Source organism: Quercus robur, chromosome 3, assembly GCF_932294415.1.
Source record: "Quercus robur chromosome 3, dhQueRobu3.1, whole genome shotgun sequence".
NCBI lineage: Eukaryota > Viridiplantae > Streptophyta > Magnoliopsida > Fagales > Fagaceae > Quercus > Quercus robur.
Window position 1 is genome coordinate 43680823 of NC_065536.1, and position 20168 is coordinate 43700990.

The 20168-nt window shown below is 39.9% G+C and overlaps 1 protein-coding gene across 1 annotated transcript; it reads right to left on the reverse strand.

The window, feature by feature from the left end:
• Window positions 1-12536: 12536 nt before the first annotated feature.
• On the reverse strand, window positions 12537-13472 carry LOC126719625 (uncharacterized). The gene has a single exon (XM_050422157.1). The coding sequence runs from the start codon at window positions 13470-13472 to the stop codon at window positions 12537-12539; it is 936 nt and encodes a 311-aa protein (XP_050278114.1).
• Between the last annotated feature and the right edge of the window lie 6696 nt (window positions 13473-20168).

Here is a 20168-nt window from a genome sequence, read left to right on the forward strand (position 1 = left end):
TTTTATGATGCGAACCAGTTACATCATATAGCAATGCTTTAATTAGTTACAACCAATTACAACCTGCTACAACCTGCTACTTAGGATTTGTTGTGAAAATGTTGTAAAAATGTTGTGAACATATCATTTCTCTTGTAGAATAGTTTGTGTTTTACTCTTTTTAAACATACATCATATAGCAATGCTTTAATTAGTTACAAATTTTTTGTCTTAAGCCAGAAGATGTTCTATTTCCCTATATGTTCGTCTGGTTTAGGGGTTTGAAAATGTGGGTATTGAAAAAATAGTGATTTTTGAAGTTGTGTTTTGAAAGAGTGTTTTTCAAAAGCACAATGAAGCCTTTATTATTATAACTAGTGGATGTTCCGCGTAATGCGAGGATACTTTTTACTTTTATTTTGAAATAATTTCTAATTATTCTTTTTTGGCCCTATAACACTCATCTTATGTTCAATTATATTATACTTATCATTAACGGGAAAAAAATAAAATGAACCAAAATTATTATGAATATACATAATTAAGAATATGAAGATATGTACGTAGCCTAAATGAATTTACAATTATTTAATTATTTTGATTAATTAAAGTGTACAATATACGATAGGAAGAGGAAAGAGCAAATTGATGTGGCATTTAATAATAAGAATTTTATCAGGAAGATTGTTGAAATAGTCTTTCAAAATGTGTGTCCTATTTTATGATGCTAACCTATATTTTGGAAAATGTGGGAAAAAATTAATGTGGAAGGGTCACACTTGGGTCATAATATGTAAAGTAATAAGTGGACTTGAGCTTTTCATAAGGTTTGAACTAATTTTTATTTAATGTTAAATTATAGCACATCTTTTAAATAACAGTAAAAAAGAAGAAGTTAATATGATTTTTTGGATAATAGTAAAAAAACTTAATGAAAAGAGGTCAAAAATGTTAAATGAAATATTACAGTGCCACATGGTAGGAACTTATGCACTCTCACATGAGATCTTTGCTTTTATATAATATTAGGAAGTTGCCCACGCAATGCACGGATAATGCTATATAAGTTTTTACATAAGATGATTTAAAAAAAATGTAGTACATATATGATAACACAAACGATGGATATTTTCATTGCTAAAATCACCTACAATTATAGCTGAATCTTCAAACTAAGTAGGCATTTTTTGTTCCCTACCATCAGTTGGTCATGAACCCAATTAACTGCATGCATATGTTGTACATATTAGACTCGTTGAACCTATCACTTTTCATATGAAATTTCTAACCAAGGCATTGATCTCATCAAGCATCTTCAATAATATTTTAACTATATATAGCAGTGTTAAGGTCACATAGTGAGTTATGTCTAGGCAAAGCACTTAGCCCATTATCAATCTCTTTGGCGCCTTCTCAAAAAAAAAAAAAAAAACTCTTTGGCTTTGGAAAACGGGGTTTTTCTCCAACTATCAAAATTAACGACCCAATTTTGTGGTGGTTTTGGACATTCAATTGAAAGATGTAAGGACTTCATGCATTGATCTCATCAAGCATCTTCAATAATATTTTAACTATATATAGCAGTGTCAAGGTCACATAGTGAGTTATGTCTAGGCAAAGCACTTAGCCCATTATCAATCTCTTTGGTGCCTTCTCAAAAAAAAAAAAAAAAAACTCTTTGGCTTTGGAAAATGGGGTTTTTCTCCAACTATCAAAATTAACGACCCAATTTTGTGGTGGTTTTGGACATTCAATTGAAAGATGTAAGGACTTCGTCCTTCATTAGGGCATCAACACTCTCTCGTGGAATTCATTGAAACATGGAGTTGAGCCTCCTTATATTAGCCTTATAATGTTAAGGATGCTTTAGGTATCAGAAATTATGATCTGCATAAATATAATTCCACCTATTTTAAATAAATATAATTAGATATAATTATCCTAAAACCTAGTCCAAAAACTTGTTCTTTACCCACAATCCATCTTCAATACACGTATGACAATATACTAATTACTGAGTATAGTCACTCAACCAATTACTTAAATTCTACAAATACAGTATTTAGAATTTTAATGTTTGATTTATGATAAAAAGAAGTGGCAAAGTGTAGATTAAAGACCAAAAGAGTTTGTATTTCCAACAATTGGCAAATTTTGTTATATACCTTTTTATAAAATTCATGCTTATAGTACTGTTGAAATAAATAACAGTCACACTAATAAAAATAAAAATAAAAAATGGAAAGAATTGACTTGTAATAATACTCACACATACACAATCAAAATGTTGCAAAATAGGCATCATTTAAGATAAATTTCAAAGCTACAGAATTCTTTTTTTTTTTTTTCCCGGTTTAGTGACAAAATTATCAAGTTAAGCTAACCATAAACATTGTAGAAAAGAAAGCAAAACCAAAATAGTGTTTATTTGAAGCAATTTACAACGTTACTTCTAGCACAGACCATATTTATTGTGTATTGCTGCAATTTACAATATGAGCACATGAAAAATAGTTTGCTGCTTCTGCATTAACTGTTGCCTATAGCAAAACACTCAGCTATTTTATCAAACAATTTGCATGCATATAACTAAAAGGCAATTGCATTGAAACCAAAATTATAAAGTAAAATTAAAGAGATGAAAGTAATAAAGCAAAAATTTTAAGAGACTGACAGATAAAGGGTTGTGTTTAAAGATTATATACCCACCTTTTAGTGGAAGAATTACCTTATGATTCAATTTGGGATCTAAAGCACAGCTCTGAGAAAAAGATATAACAGTTGAAGCAAATTGGCATTAATGGAGCTAGAAAGGGTAGAGGTATCTAATGGGATTTGGGTTATTATTCAAAGAACTATTGCATTGATTTATTTTCCTCAATGTCCATCAAGCTCTAAGGGATATAGATAATATATATATATATATATATTGATTTAAAAAGAAATATATTAGTGTGCATCAAATTTAAAGGGAAACTAAGAGATAAGAAAGAGAAAGAGGTGAATTGGATTTTGCTAAAGCAATAAGTAATGTGCATCTTTTCAATTTCTAAAAGGATGTTGAAATTTATTTTTCAGGTGAAGGTGATTTGGAAGGTCAAATGCAATAATTGATCTAATAGAGCTCAAATAGAGTGTCACATGGCAGGACCTCATACTCTTTCACATGAGGTATCTATGCATATATATATATATATATATATATTGATTTAATAAGAAATATATTAGTGTGCATCAAATTTAAAGAGGAACTGAAGAGTTAAGAAAGAGAAAGGGGTGAATTGGATTTTGCTAAAGCAATAAGTAATGTGCATCTTTTCAATTTCTAAAAGGACATTGGAATTTATTTTTTAAGTGAAGGTGATTTGGAAGGTCAAATGCAATAATTGGTCTAATAGAGCTCAAATAGAGCGCCACATGGCAAGACCTCATGCGGGAGAGCATGAGGTCTCTGCTTTTATATATACAAGCGTTTAACCCGCGAAATGTGCAGAGTCATTTTACTTATTAAAAGACAATAAAATACATTAAAATTCTTATGGGGCATGTATAATTTAACTGATTGTTAAAATAAAGCAACGTTAAACTATTAAACTTTAATTATGGAAACAATATTTTATAACAATTCTAAAAAAGCTATATAGAACAACTTAACATAAAAATTATATACATAAGAAATCAATAGACATATACAAATGTTATAATGAATTATGGAATCAATTTAAAAGGTAGGATAAATATATATGGTACAAATATATAAATATAAGGTTTTTCAAGCAAGATGAGGTTTGGGAAGAAAAAAAAAGTCCATCTTCATCTTGTGATAATGACGAAGACACAGTAGGTATTAGGGTAATTTCCATCATTGATAAGGGTAATTTCTATCTTCATCTTCCAATCATGATGAAAATGCAACCACCAACAACCTATTATGATATAGCACATCAACCTATTATGATATAGAACATCAAGGGAAATAATTAATAAATCAACCAAAGAATAAAACAAACATACAGACACATAAACAAAACATAACTCTCACTAAAGTGTTTAACTTCCTTAGACAATGTGGCTTAAGCCACAACAAATCATTACACGTAAATTAATGGGGGAAAAACCAAAACACTATGACACTTCACAACAAAGATTGAATAATTATAAAAATGGAAAATAAATTGAATTGAAATTAAGTCAAATAATTTTTTTCACAGCAAATTTAGTAAAGAAAATTGAGTATAGCACATACACAACACTGAAATAGTGAAAAGTAAAAACGGAGATAAAGGAAAATATACATTAAGTTTGAATTAAAACACATCCCAGTAAAGAAAATTGTCAAAAAAAAGGGGAAAAAAAAAACCTTCAAATGATCCAAATTCAATCAAACAAAACTATCAATTTATATATGCAGAAAAGTTGACATGGTAACTTCACTTGTTTGCTTAGCATTAAAACAAAACAATTAATTATGAAATTCAAAGGTTACTCCAAAAGAATAAGGCCTAAAGCCTCATCCTTGGATTTGCTCATAATACAACAATACATATTGATGAAGTCGTAATATTACCAGTGAGCAGCACAATCCACGCTCGCTCCAGCTAACAACCTGCAGGAAGAAAGAAGTGATCTCGCCGTGGGCACCGGTGTGGTGTCGACCAAATACCCTCCGACGGTCAAGTTAGAATTGTTCTCAACTCTAGAGTACTAGAGAGGGTAAATTATGCGTACCTTGATTCGCAAGAGTATTGAAGCTTTTATAGTAGAAGAAAGTCAGCTTCTCCTCCTTGGACTAGAAGTATTTTCCTTATGGGAATCCCCTTGAGTAATCCCAAACGTGATGGACAAGACATTTCCTTGTAGAGGGGATTAATGCGCGTATCTTTTGGAATGTTCCTTGTGCTAGGTTTCTAGTTTCCTTGTAGACCACATGTGCGTGCCAAGAGTATGGAATGGCTCTAGGCCATTAGGCTCTACCGTTGCCGGCCCATGGGCTCGGATCCGTCAAGCCCAACGTCGTGAAAGTCCATTGCGTAAATTTTGCCCCTTCAGCTGCCCCCTTCACCTTATGAGTCCGTCAATTCTTATATGGACGAACCCTTAGGGTGACGGTTTGATATTGTTTGGATTTCACGGTCAGAGAAAATTTAGGACGGTGCCATATGATTACTAAAGTTGACGGTTTTCTAGGAGAAGACGGATTGCGACTATTTTTATGGCAGATAGCCAAGCATTTATGAGCATGCCATGTGTCGCATTTTGATTGGATTTTCTATCGGATCGAAGCGTCGCTTCGTCTTCCGTGCACTCCAGGTATATATATAACACCTCTTAATCCTCATTTCTTCATTTCACAGCCAAAACACAATGTCAGAGCGCAACCGTCATCTTTGTCAGAACAGTCCGTCGCCTATACAAAACTGTCGATCATACAACCGTCAACTTCTAGTTACTTCAAAGAACGGTGAGTATTGCTATTATTATGTGCAAGTTTTTGTATTTGGCAATTATATTCAGATAGATCTATACAACCGTCAATACTCTTAGATCCGTTAGTCTTAGGTTTTGCCATCATTGTAGGAAATGTCTAGTGCGTCAAGTAACCAGTCAATGGTTCGTGACGAGACGGAATACGAGGAAGTATACCCGTCCGGTCATAAAGACCAAGAGAGTCTTGGCGAAGAGAGGAGTCCGTCCGCCTCTTCCTCGTCCTCAATAAATGAGGATATGGAGATGGTCGAAGTAGTAGAATCGTCTGATGACGGCGAGGATCTACCATCGGAACCTGTCGTTTGTACTGATGGACTTAGGGAGTTCATCATGCTACCAGAGTGGACGGTGCATAAATTTACATCCGTCATTAAAGAGAAACACTTCAACACATTTAGGGTCAACTTTCAAATTCCTGACTACATTCCAATCCGTCTGCCCTACGTATCAGAGAAATGCTATTACGACGGGGTGGAAGGTGTCGAAGTGTATGAACAGATGCTGAAGGCGGGGCTTAGATTTCCACTAAGTAGACTGCATAGAGAGCTTTTAAAGTATCTGGGTCTGTCCGTCAACTAGATATCCCCAAATGCCTGGAGGGTCTTCATTGCCATGGAGATACTTTATGGTGCAATGACTGACGGTGCACGGAGGTTGACGGTGCGTGAATTCCTTCATTGCTACCATCCAGACGAGATTGACAAGTCAAGGGGAATTTATAGTTTTGCTAGTAGGAGCCCGTTGCTGAAGGTCATTTTTGAAACACTAGACCCAAATAGAGACTGGAAGAGTCGCTATTTCTTCATGGAGGGTGACGGATGGATGAGCCATCCAAGGGAGATGGAGTTTATGCCCGTCGACACAACTTGGGGTGTTTTACATTCATCTCGTATGAACCCGTCACATTTTGTTTGAAATATTACATTCGTCAGCTTTGGCTGTTTTCTCTAACCGTCTTCTTCATCTGCAGGTAGACGGCGCCCCTAAGTCAGCGTTGAAGAGTTTGGCTTCTTAGAAAGAATTTTCCAGAAGACGAAGCCAGAAGAACGGACTTGGGCAGAGTTGGTAAATCCGAAAACAATCCATTGGTATTGTGACGATCCCGAACCTACCCGTGAGGCCATCAGATACGACGAAAGAGTTCACAGACGTAAGTCCGTCAGCTTTTACTTTTCGTAAGTAGTCTTAATTTATGTAGATAGCTTCATCCGTCCTGTATTGCAGAAATGGACGACGCAAAGAGGAGGGCACTGATAAGATCACAGGCCGTCAAGCAAAAGGAGACGGGCGAGGTTGTGGTTCCTAAGGGGACGGTGTCGTTGATGAAGAGGAAGCAGCCGTCCAAGTCGAACCGTCCACATAAGCAGCAGAAGGTTCCCTTGGAACCCGTTGTAGGCTTGATGGCTAAGGGTGCAAAGACCGCCACCCCAGCAAAATAAGGGTCCGGCAAGGGCTTAATGAAGGCCCCGTCCACCAGCCAAGAGAAACCTCCTCCTCTTCTCCGTGATGACTCCAAATTTTCCTTGGAGAAACTTTCGTCAATAATTTTCTCGGAGGATTATGAGGACCTGGGCATTCATTCGACGGAGGCAATGGGGGAGACGGGTCTGTTTGCTGTTGCTCAGGTAACTTTATCCGTCGATTTGTGTCCGTCAACTTTTCTTAGCCTTCTGTTTAACACCCTTTTAACTTGTTTATTTCAGTCCTTGGTTATGATGAAGGGATTAATGGATCGGTGCCTAAACCGTGAGGCGGCTCTGGAACGTGTACGGGCAAAGGCAGAGCAGATGGAGGACGAACTCGGTCAACTTCATAAGTGGAAGTCTACAATGGAAAAGAAGTTTGACTTGTCAGAGTAGTCGAGAAAAGAACTTGAGCAAAGGACGGAGGAAGCTGGGAAGGCCTTGGAAGCCAAAGACAAGGAAATAAAGGACTTGAAGGAAAAGCTCTGTCAAGCCAAGGAGGATGCTGTCCGTGAATACCGAGACTCCGACGCTCTGTTGAGAGAGCTGGGGGGTGTTCGTTCCTCCAAGGCTTCGATGATGCACTCCGTCAGCTTAAAAAAGCCTACCCTGACTTGGATGTATCAATGATAAACGTCAATGATCAAGATCAGATGTCTGCTTTGCTCGTCGCTTCAAAGAATACAAATGACCTATTTGGTGATGATGTGGTTCAGGGTGACGGAGAATCAGTCCCGTCGAAGGATGCCCAAGTTGCCGACCCAAAAAAGTAGACTGATATTACTTGTCTTTTTTGTAATTTAATTTGAGAACAATTCGTCCTTTTTTGTGTTAAACAGTTGCCCCCTGGGCTTTTTATCTGTTTATTAATGCTATACTTTATTTTTATGCTTTCTATTACTGTTTGGAACTTTCTTAAATATCCGTCCTCCTCATGAAGGAGAGATTAAGAAAATACTCGTCTATCCGAGTGTATTTCTAGCCAACGTTCAATCCGTCCACAGTGTGGAGTTCTATTATTTTTTAGTATTGATTGATCCGTCCATTTGGATGATCCGTCTTCTTTTGGACTTGTAATTTAGTTCACCGTTTTGGTGATCCGTCCACTTTGTGGATAGTTTTTCCATCACCTTAGTGATCCGTCCACTTTGTGGACTTGTAATTTCACCGTTTTGGTGATCCGTCCACTTTGTCGACAGTTTTTCCATCACTTTAGTGATCCGTCTACTTTGTGGACAGTTTTTTATCACCTTAGTGATCCGTCCACTTTGTGGACAGTTTTTTTATCACCTTAGTGATCTGTCCACTTTTTGGACATGTAAATTAGTTCACTGTTTTGGTGATCTGTCCACTTTGTGGGCAGTTATTTCATCGTTTTGGTGATCCGTCCACTTTATGGACAATTCATTCATCACCTTAGTGATCCGTCCACTTTATGGACTTTGTTGCCTGTATAATATATACATTCGTAATAAACATCCATGTGAAAAATCAAAGTTGTGTCTGAATATTCTTCTTTAAAGAAAATGCGTTTGTAGCAAAAGGTTGTAGCAAAAAGATTGTAGCAAAAGTGAAAAGGAAAGACTAGTAAATTGTAGCTAAAAGATTAGAATAAAATAAACTTGGAAATCGCTTGTTCCCCATATTTTCCTCTATTGGTAGTATTTCCAAAGATGCTCCGTGTTCCAAGGGTGCTGCAGCTATTGTCCGTCCATCGTCTCGAGGTGGTAGGTTCCTTTCCTTTGCCATGACACGATCCTGTAGGGTTCTTCTCAGTTGGGGCTGAGTTTTCCTTGTGAAGAATCTCTAGCGGCACTCATTACTTTCTGTAGTACGAGGTCCCCGACCTGGAAGTCCCTGTGCCTCACTTTGTTGTTGTAGTGTTTCGCTATGAGATCCTGATAGCGCGCCAACCTCTGTTCTGCTGTCCCCCTGACTTCGTCCAGTAGATCAAGCTGAAGGCGCATACCTTCTTTGTTCATATTCTCGTTGTAGCTCTCCACCCGGTAACTTATGAGCCCCACTTCTGCGGGAATGACAGCTTCGGTTCCATATGTGAGTCGGAATGGTGTTTCTCCAATAGGTGTTCCTGCTGTGGTTCGGTATGCCCATAGGACGCTAGGTAATTCGTCTGGCCAGATACCCTTTGCCCCCACAAGATGGGTCTTGATTATTTTGAGCAGGGACCTGTTCGTGACCTCAACTTGCCCGTTTGCCTGTGGGTGTACGGGTGACGAGTAGTGATTCTTGATCCCTAGCTCCGCGCAGAAGTCTCTGAACATGCTGTTGTCGAATTGCTTACTGTTGTCAGAGACCAGTACCCTGGGTATCTCGTACCTACATATGATATTTCTCCAAACAAAACTTTGGATGTTTTTCTCTGTGATGGTGGCTAAAGCTTCTGCCTCGACCCATTTAGTGAAGTAGTCTATGCCGATGACCAAGAATTTCAGCTGCCGGATAGCCGTCGGAAATGGGCCTATAATATCAAGTCCCCATTGTGCGAACGGCCAGAGTGCCGTCATAGGTGTCAGCTCTTCGGACGGTTGCCTGATGAAATTGCTGAACCTCTGGCATTTGTCGCAAGATTAGACATAAGCTTGCGCATCCTTCATCATTGTAGGCCAGTAGTATCCTGCTCGGATCAATTTGTGTAGCAGTGATCGTGCGCCTGAGTGGTTTCCGCAGATACCCTCGTGTACTTCTCTCATCACATAGTCTGCTTCTTCTTGGCACAAACACCTTAGGTACGGTCGAGAGAAACCCCTTTTATATAGGACATCCTTTATCAGCACGAATCGTGACGCCTGGACCTTCAGCTTCCTTGCGGCGCTCTTTTCCTCTGGTAACACCCCGTCCCTTAGGTAGGAGATCAATGGCGTGGTCCAGTTATGTTCAGAGTTCACCACTTGCATATTTGTCCCGTCATCGATAAGTGAAGATATTTGGACGAATGATAATACCTGTTCGGGAACCAGCATGAATTTGGCTGATGTAGCTTTTGCTAGTTGGTCAGCCCATTCGTTCTCTTCTCTTGGGACCTGAATGAATTCGACTTCGAGGTTGTTGATTCGGTACCTCACTTCTTCCAGATATCTCTTCATTCTATCGTTCTTGCACTCGTAGTTGCCACTGATCTGACTTGTTACCACTTGTGAATCGTAGTGGACAATTATGTTTTTTACTCCCGCGGCCCTTGCAAGATCTAGCCCCGCGACCAGGGCTTCATACTTTGCCTCGTTGTTGGTTATTGGGAAATCCAGTCGGATCATGCACTGTATCGTGTCCCCCTGCGGAGTTTTAATCACTACTCCGGCTCATCTGTTTGAGGATCCGTCTGTGTGGATACTCCATTATTCCTTCTCTTCTACCAACTGGTCCCCACCGAGTGTGAACTCAAGCGATGAAGTCAGCTACTGCCTGTCCTTTTATGGCCGTCCGCGGGCGGTACTGGATGTCGAATTCGCTTAGCTCTATTGCCCACAAGGCCATCCTTCCTACTGCTTCTGGGCTATTCATGGCTTTTCTCAGCGGCTTGTCCGTTAAGACAATCATTGTATGCGCCTGGAAGTATGGCTTAAGTCTCCGCGCAGCGATTACTAACGCGAAAGCCAACTTCTCCATCTTAGGGTACCTCTCTTCTACTCCACGGAGTGCACGGCTGGTAAAGTAGACGGGTTTTTGTATCTCGTCCTCCTCCCTTACCAAGGCTGCGCTTACTGCAGCACTTGAGACTACCAAATAAAGGTAGAGTTCCTCTCCGTGTATGGACGGACTGAGCAGTGGTGGAGACGAGAGATACGCCTTTAAGTCGTTGAAAGCCGTTCGGCATTCATCAGTCCACTCAAATGACTTTCTCAGAGTGCGGAAGAATGGCAAACACCTATCCGTTGCCCTTGAGACGAACCTGTTTAGTGCTACGATCTTTACATTTAGACTTTGGACCTCCTTGACCGTCCTTGGTGGTTCCAACTCCATTATCGCCCGTACCTTCTCCGGGTTGACCTCTATTCCTCTTTGGGATACCATGTAACCCAAGAATTTTCCCGCCGTTACTTCGAACGCACACTTGTTCGGATTCAGCTTCATGTTGAACGATCGAAGCGTATCGAATGTTTCTCTGAGGTCGTCTAGGTGATCTTCTTCGTGCATGCTTTTAACCAACATGTCGTCAACATAAACCTGAACGTTCCTGCCAATCTGATGTGCAAACTTCTTGTTCATTAGCCTTTGGTATGTTGCTCCAGCATTTTTGAGTCCAAAAGGCATCACCTTGTAGTAGAATAATCCCTGGCTTGTGACAAAAGAGGTCTTCTCCTGATCAGATTCATCCATCCTGATCTGGTTGTAGCAAGAGAAAGCGTCCATGAAGCTGAGGAGCTGGTGTCTTGCAGTCGAATCCACAAGGGTATCTATCCGTGGGAGTGGGTAGCTGTCTTTGAGACAAGCCTTGTTGAGGTCTATGAAGTCTACACACATCCTCCAGCTTCCGTTGGCTTTTTCAACCATAATGACATTCGCCAACCAGTCAGGATAATATACTTCCTGGATGAAACCTGCCTCCAGTAACTTCCGAACTTCCTCGGCTATGGCCTTATCTCGCTCCTGGGTGAAGACTCGTTTCTTTTGTCGGACTGGAGGAAAGGAGGGCGACACATTCAACTTGTGGACCATGACCGATGGGTCAATTCCCGGCATGTCTTCATGATTCCAGGTGAAAACGTCTTGGTTATTTCTTAGGAAAGTTGTGATCGTCTGGCAGACAGGCCAATTGGTTAGTGTGCCAATCTTAGTCGTTCGTTCAGGCCGTGTGTTGTCAAGTCTTACTTCTTCTAGCTCTTCAACCGGCTCTGCTAATGCTCGCTGATTCCCGATGCACATCATCTGCTGCTGATCCTCCATCTCTAACATGGCGATATAGCATTCTCGTGCTGCTACTTGATTCCCCCGCAGTTCTCCTACCCCATATTCCGTCGGGAATTTGATCATTAGGTGGTATGTTGAGGTTACCGCCTTCCAGGAATTGAGAGTGGGTCGCCCGAGGATGGCGTTGTAAGCGGACGAGTAGTCAACTACGAGAAACGTTATCTCCTTAGTGATCTGCTAAGGATAGTCACCCGCCGTCACAGCTAGCGTTATTGCGCCCAAAGGGAAGACCTTCGTACCTCCAAATCCTACAAGTGGGGCGTACGTTGGGGACAATCATTCCTTGTCAATCCTCATCTGCTGGAATGTTGGATAGTACAGGATGTCTGCTAAGCTGCCATTGTCGACGAGGACCCGGTGCATATTATAATCCCCAATCTGCAGGCTGACTACTAGCGTGTCGTCATGAGGATGATGAAGTCTCCGAGCGTCATCCTCTGAAAAGTTTATGACGGGATTATTTATTCGCGACATCTTTGGTACGGATCCTGTGAGTTGGACACTATGGACCATCCTGAGGTAGGTTTTGCGGGCTTTTTTGGAAGATCTGGCTGCAGCTGTGCCCCCTACGATCATTCGTATGTCTCCTATAGGTGGTCTAGGGCGGTCGTTCTCCCTTCGTGGAGCCTGTTCTTCCAGTGTATCAGTTCTTTCCCTGCTGACGAACCTCTGTAGTTTCCCCTACCAGATTAGGGCCTCAATCTGCTGCTTCAGGTCATAGCAGTTAGCTGTGTCGTGCCCGTGGTCCCGGTGAAAGCGACAATACTTGTCTCTCGGTCTTTTGTTGGGGTCTCCCTTCAACTTTCCAGGGAAGGTCAATGCTCTTTCATCTTTGATTTGCATCAATACTTGGTCGATTGGGGCGGTTAACGGGGTGAAATTGGTGAACCTTCTAGTGGGGGATCTGGAGCGCTTTTCATCACGTTGATTCCCGGTTTTAGCGACCTTTTGCCTCCTGTCTTGTCTTGTGTCTTCCTGCCTTTCCCTCTTCTTAGGCCTTTCCTCGCGGGCAAGCAGCGCATCTTCTACATTCATGTATTTGGTAGCCCTGTAGAGAACGTCCGTCATGGTTTTTGGGTCATTCTTGTATAAGGAAAACAAGAACTTACCCTTCCGTAGCTCGCTAGTGAACGCGGCTACGAGTATTTTATCGTCAGCTTTGTCAATCGAAAGGGCTTCTTTGTTGAAACGAGTTATGTAGGCTCGCAGCGTCTCGTCTTCTCGTTGGTTGATGTTCATTAAGCAAGCGGTGGACTTTTTGTATCGATGTCCGCCTATGAAGTGTGAGGTGAACAGGGCGCTCAACTCCTTGAAAGTATTGATGGATTTTGGTGTCAACCTACTGAACCAGACCCTTGCAGGCCCTTTCAGCGTGGTCGGGAACGCCCTGCACATGATCTCGTCTGGTACGCCCTGAAGGTGCATCAGGGTCTTGAAGGTCTCTAGATGATCGAGTGGATCCTTGACCCCGTCGTAACTTTCGATCTGCGGCATCCGGAACTTTTCTGGCAGGGGGAATGAGTTGACAGACGCGGTGAATGGTGAGTCGGTTCTGTTCACTAAATCGTCGAGATCAGAAGATACTCGCCCCTTGAGGGCGTTCATCATGACCTCCATCTGCTCCTTCATCGCCTGCATCTCGGCGATGATAGGTGGGGGGGCAAAATCCATGAGAGACGGAAGGCTCACGTTTTGCCGCTCTGGTCGGCTTGGGGCATTGCTGCTCTCAGGCTTCTCCTGCTCCCCGCGCTCGGCACTATTACCTTCCTGGTTTTGCTCCTGAAAGTTGGGTCCTACATCCCTTTGTCGTAGCTACTCCTCCAGATCGTGGTTCTACTTTGTGAGTCGTTCTACTGCTGTCATGAGAGTCTGGACCTACCTTTCTAATGCAGTAGATCTCAGTGGATCGTCTTCTTGAGCGTTGTTGGTGGTAGCCATCGAGCGAGTGAGTACCATGCAACTCTTATGTCCGGGAGGCGATGATCTGGCTTAAACTTTTTGCGGCTTCCCACAGACGGCGCCAACTGATGAAGCCGTAATATCACCAGTGAGTAGCACAATCCACGCTTGCTCTAGCTAACAACCTGCAGGAAGAAAGAAGTGATCTCGCCGTGGGCACCGGTGTGGTGTTGACCAAATACCTTCCGACGGTCAAGTTAGAATTGTTCTGAACTCTAGAGTGCTAGAGAGGGTAAATTATGCGTACCTTGATTCGCGAGAGTATTGAAGCTTTTATAGTAGAAGAAAGTCAGCTTCTCCTCCTTGGACTAAAAGTCTTTTCCTTATGGGAATCCCCTTGAGTAATCCCAAACGTGATAGACAAGACATTTCCTTGTAGAGGGTATTAACGTGCGTATCTTCCGGAATGTTCCTTGTGCTAGGTTTCTAGTTTCCTTGGAGACCACACGTGCGCGCCAAGAGTATGGAACGGCTCTAGGCCGCTGGGCTCTACCGTTACCGGCCCATGGGCTCGGATCCGTCAGGCCCAACGTCGTGAAAGTCCATTGCGTAAATTTTGCCCCTTCACATATAATTAATAGAAATAGAGAAATGCACTTGTTCAAAAATAATAATTGATTAAAATACAAAAGAAGTTCTACCTATTAAAATCTTTCAAATACTTTATTCCTTGCTTAATGACTTCTTGCTTCATCTCTAAATCTTGTAGGTCCAAAGTTGTTAACAACCATGCCTTTGAACATCATTAAACAGGTGGAGCACATCATTAAACAAATATTTGAAATAAATAAATATTGGGACTTGAAGCTCAAATATTTGACATCTAAAAAATATTTGCCATGGTCTGTATTTCTTTGCACCTGTTGGTCTGCATTTTTTGCAATCTGCATACCTTGTTGCTCTGAATTTCTCTGCGTGTACCTATTGGCCTGTACTTTTCTACTGTATTCTTGTTCTTTTTGTTTTCAGCTTCTTGTTTCCTCTATATTTGGATTTCAAGGTTGTTTTATATGTATTTTTTTTTCATTTGTTATCAATAAATAGGAACGAAAATCCAATTCAGATGCAAAGTCTACAATCCAAGCACTATTGATCAAATATGGCCAACCTCATTCTACATTACATGTGTATACCAGCGAAATACAATTTAAAAATAAAATTGACACAATCACTGTGATATGTGAACTATATGGGGAAAAAATCTAATACACAGAAGTATCTACTGGAAAAACTTGATAACAATGCTTCTACATGGGAAACAAAATTATAAAGTGTAGAGATATATACTCAAAACAAATTGAACCCAATTTTCCAAAAGGAAAACCAAATCCAACACAAATAACGGATATTAAAAACCATTCTTAACCCAAATTCCTTATTCAAAAACCAAATTAAGCCAAAAAACTTAATGCAATCCAATCTAGTCAAAATACCCCAACCTAAATTAGATTTAACCCCAAATTAAAAATAAATAAATAAATAAATAAAAGTAAAAGTAAAAAACCAAAAAACAGAGACTATACTAGTGGAGGGAATGGGTTTGATGATGGAAGAGGTCTGAATTGTCGCTTGACGCAGTTGGAGGCAGATTTCTCAGTTTTTTTCTCTCTCCACTCTCTGTGCCTAATAGACTCATTCTCTCTCTCGTTTTCTTTTAATCTGTGTTTTCTTTTTTAAACTATATAAGTTGCACAATAAACAGTTAAAACTTAAAGCCTCAAATGGTGCAACGTGCGGTATTTTGTAACTTTCAAATTGTAAGCGTGGCAGGTTTTTAAGTGGGCAATTTTTCTTACATGTCATCACAGCCTTAATTACAGGGAAAGGTTGAAGCAATGGGAGTAAAATTAAAAGTCATATGAAAGAATTGCAGGTTCATGCTAAAGCAATAAACCAAACATACTACTACCACATAGATCTTTAACAATAGAAATTTCACAAACTATAAATAAAAAATTAACTAAAAGATATTAAGATGATACCACTAAACTGGAAAGAATTAATCAAATTTGCTTTCCTATAGCTAATTGATTAGAAATATACCCAACTATTTCATTTTTCATCCTATTATAAGTGTCAATTGAAAGTTCAATAAGTGTATGAAACACCTTGAATGATTAGACCCCCAATATACAAATTACCAATTCAAGCTTAATATCAAACAATTAATGTGCGAAATATGAACATAAGCTTAATACAGAATTGATAAACAATCTAAACCAAATAAAATCACATCCACAACAGAAATTAAATGGCAAAGATTAAGGGAAGAGAGATGCAAATACAAGGACAACACACAATGTGTTATCGAAGAGGAAATCGAAGCCCTCGGCGTAAAACCTTTCCGCCGCTCTCCAGGCGGTAAATAATCCACTAAAAAATGTAGTTGGGATACATGAATAGTAGAAGACCCTCCAAACCTAATCTACCCAATGTACCTAAGCCCTCCAAGCTCCTACTCCAACAAGGTTCAACCAAACCTATTTCTTCTTTAGCTTACCAGATTCCGCTACTTGACCATAGCATCTACCAATATGAAATTGGTCCCTTCTTAACTGCTTCCCAAACACCAAATGGCCTTCTCACAGATATGGGTATGGTGAGAAAAGGTTTTGGTAATGTACCTCTCAAGGATTTAACAATGGAGAGGAAGAGAGTAGAGGAATTTGAAGAGTCTCTATGTGAAGATTGTGGATGAATCAATCTTGTTTTTCTCTAGGGTTTCTTTCTCAAGATTCTCTCTGGAAGCTCTCTACATTCCGTGGGTATAAGGGTCTATATATAGTAGGGTGAGAAAGGAATGTGAAGAGTTAGTTTTTCCCAAATAGGGTGGTCTGGCGACTTGGCCTTGTGACTAGGCTGAGTTGCGAGTTCAAGCCGCGAGCTAACGGCTTGGCTAGCCTAGGACTTTTGTCCTGTAGTGCAACAGCTGGCATGACTCTTTAGCTCCCCTGCATGCTTCACATGTGTGCCAGCTTTGGCGGATTGCCAGTCGTGAGTCACCCGTAAGTTCCAGCCCCGAGTCTCTGCATCCTTGCACAATCTTAAGCAATTCTTCACACTCTTTCACTCACTACCCTTACATGATTCCCACCTAAATATAGGGTTACTAATTGCTAAAATACAAGCAAATTTGAGATGGAATAAAGCCAACAAGATGGTTGATACAATTCAACCTTACAATCTCTCCCTTTGGCTATTCCATGACAAAACCCTAAAACAAATTCTAGACTTAACATATGAGTTGGGAACAACTGAACAAAACTCACTCACACCTAACTCTAGAATCTGATAAGCTCTTGAATCATATGAAAAAGAATCTCTTGAAACACAACAACACAGTATGATCATTGTATGTAGAAAAACTTGTAATTGCATATGAGGCAAGCACAATGCGATCAAGCAAAATGGAATGAGAAATAAACCAAGGCTTGACCAAATAGGCAATCACAATAAAATAATGACCACAATACTCATTCACACTTGGAATGAAAATCCGGACATATAAGCCAATAAGCTCAATGCAAATCACTTGCATGCCCAACACTCAACCAATGCACAATACATAAAGTATATGCATCTAGGAACAAAATCTTACTAGGGCACAAGAGTGAGAATACTTAAAGAAAATGCATAACATTTAGCTAGAAGTACTAGACAACAAAACATAAAGGTTGCATAAGCATGATAGAAACCATAAAAGCCTACAAATCATGGAAACAAACCCTAAAAGCTTACAAAAGTAACATGGGCACAAACACAAACACAAAAAAAAAAAAATATATATATATATATATATATATACTGAATAACTTTAAATATTAACAAACCAAAGTATCATAAGTGTTTTAAAAGTAAAACAGATCCATGAGTTTTAAACCAAAACAATAACCAAAGTGTTTTAACATATCAAACCCATAAACTATAATACCATAAGAAACAAAAAGTAAAACTGAAGCATAAACTAAAAAACACTGTTTATAACATGCTCCCCCTCAAAATGACACTCCCCCTCAAGAGCTGCCCTTTAAAAATTCTCCCCCTTTTTGACCGAAATGGCCAAAAGGTCACTGCTAGGTGTTGATGCTTTCAAACTTGGCTGAAAGTATGTTAAGCTAATCCTAAATTGCTGCCATCCTGTCAGTATGCTCATTCTGGACCTCTCTGAGTCCATCAATCCTCTCCAGGATGATCTGGAATGCATCAGGAGGTACCTCTGATGAGGTTGAAGCTCTGCTCCTCTTGCCTTAGCTTCTGGGTGTTGAAGTTTGTCCTGCAGTCACTGTCTCAGTCTCCATTTGGTCACCTTCACCTTGATCACCTACCTCTTCATCACCTGGAAGACGGACTTGTATCCTGATGATGGTTAGCTTGTTGATGGCTGAAGGTGTAGGCATGGGGCTGATATCTTGAGGGATTTCAACACCTTTTGCTCTGAAAAGCCTCATAAGAAGGCTAGGAAAGATCAGCTTAGGCCTAGAGGTGGTTTTAGTATCATCCACAATAGTGTCAAAGATGTGAGAGCTGATGTCAATGAAGGTTTTCTCCTTAAGTTCCATGAGGAAGATAGCTCTAGCATTGTTGATTGTAGTTAGCTTCCTCACATGGTACAAGTTGAACATCATGATGGTGGTTAGGCACCTCATGTCAGCTGGAAATGCTGTAGTGTTGAGGCATCTCCCTTCTCTTTGTGCACCAATACGAGTTTGGACAGTTTCTATAGATAGCATCTTGTCCTTGTAGTTGGTGAAGTCAAAGTCGTCTAAGCCTTCAAGCCCTAGCACCTCATCTATGTCATGGGCATCTATGGTGAATTCCTTTCTTCTAACCCAACAGCTCAACTCATCCTCCCTTATCACAGCATTTGCATAGAATTCTTTGATTAAAGGCTCACAAACAGCAGGTAGGTCACTCAACAATTTATCCCATCCTCTGCCCTCAAAATAACTTGGAATGAAGGTGTCCTTCAAATCCCCTAAGTCAACAAACCTTTCCTGAATTATGGTTCCCCTCAAGAAAGAATCTCTATACCTCTCAAAGTGTTGAACAGACCTAAATAGGTTATGGTCCATTTTCAACCTTTTGTTAGCTTTCTTAGCAGGAGTCTTTTTCTTTGTAGGAAAGGGTGTCATCTGTAAACAAGCAGAAAAGGCCATAATACAAAGCACAATAGTTAGACACTTAGAACATTAGTAACATGTTATTGACAAAAAAAATTGCACCAACACACTCAATCTAGACATAGTTCAGAGTTAGGTGTTGAATGAGAAAGCTCAAATAAAAAAGGTATAGAACAACCTATCAACACAACAACTTAAACAAAAACACTCTAGGGCACATTCCCAAGCACAAACTTCAACAACCAATACTTAGTTGTATTGAAGTAGTGTATACCACATTTAACAAAAAAATACATGTCAATGAGACATATCTTAATGACTATCATATGATCAAACCAGCACAGAGCAGACATTATCCTCAAGGCAGAAGCAGCATTCATGATAGCAAGAAACTATAGCAACTAAAAGTTTAAACATTATAACCCAACAATCAGAACTCAACCATATTGAACCAAAAAAACTCACAAACAGAGTATATCACACAACAACAAAAATATCATATGACAATGTGACCAATAAACATAGGTATGAGATTTACCAACCATCATAGATTAGTTTACAACTTAATAGTGAAATGAAACATGAAAGTAACCATATTTAGCATCCTAGAAACAAGATCAACCAAGCCCAAACACCCAAACTCAACAAACATGAACCCAGCCCATAAATGAAACCACAGATATCACAAAACTCAATAATGATTCACAAATCCAAGAAAACAAAGCTCAAAACATGAAATATGTAGTGAGAAAGAGAAAACCCATACCTTTTTCTTGAAGATTTGGAGAAGAAATGAAGCAAAAATGGAGGTTTGTTCGAGAGTGACACGGTGAGTTTGAGAGTGTTTCAGGTAAGGAAGAAGATGAACCATCAGAAATGTTTGAGGGATAACTGAAAAGGTTTAAAACTGACCAATTTTGTGCAAAACATGCAATTTTCGCGATTGAATCAAGTCGCGTTCTAGTCGCCAGGGCCAGCTGCTAGAACACTTGGAAGAAAACTTTTGAAAAATTTTCTAAGTTTTTTTCGCGACTGGAAGTTCCACTTGTGAGAGAATCGCAAACTGAGCCGCTAAAATCTCTGTGTACCCCTCGTGACTAGACCTTCCATCCGCGAACAAGGCCCCAACTTGAGCTGCGAAAAGCATAAAACTCCAAATTTTTGAAAAAAAATTCTAAGTCTTTTTTTGCGATTGAAGCATTTACCTGCCAATGAGTCACCAATGAGTCACGAA

Excerpts from the sequence above, each read along its gene's own strand:
- LOC126719625 (XM_050422157.1), bottom strand. The coding sequence starts at position 13,472 with ATGGAGGTCATGATGAACGCCCTCAAGGGGCGAGTATCTTCTGATCTC.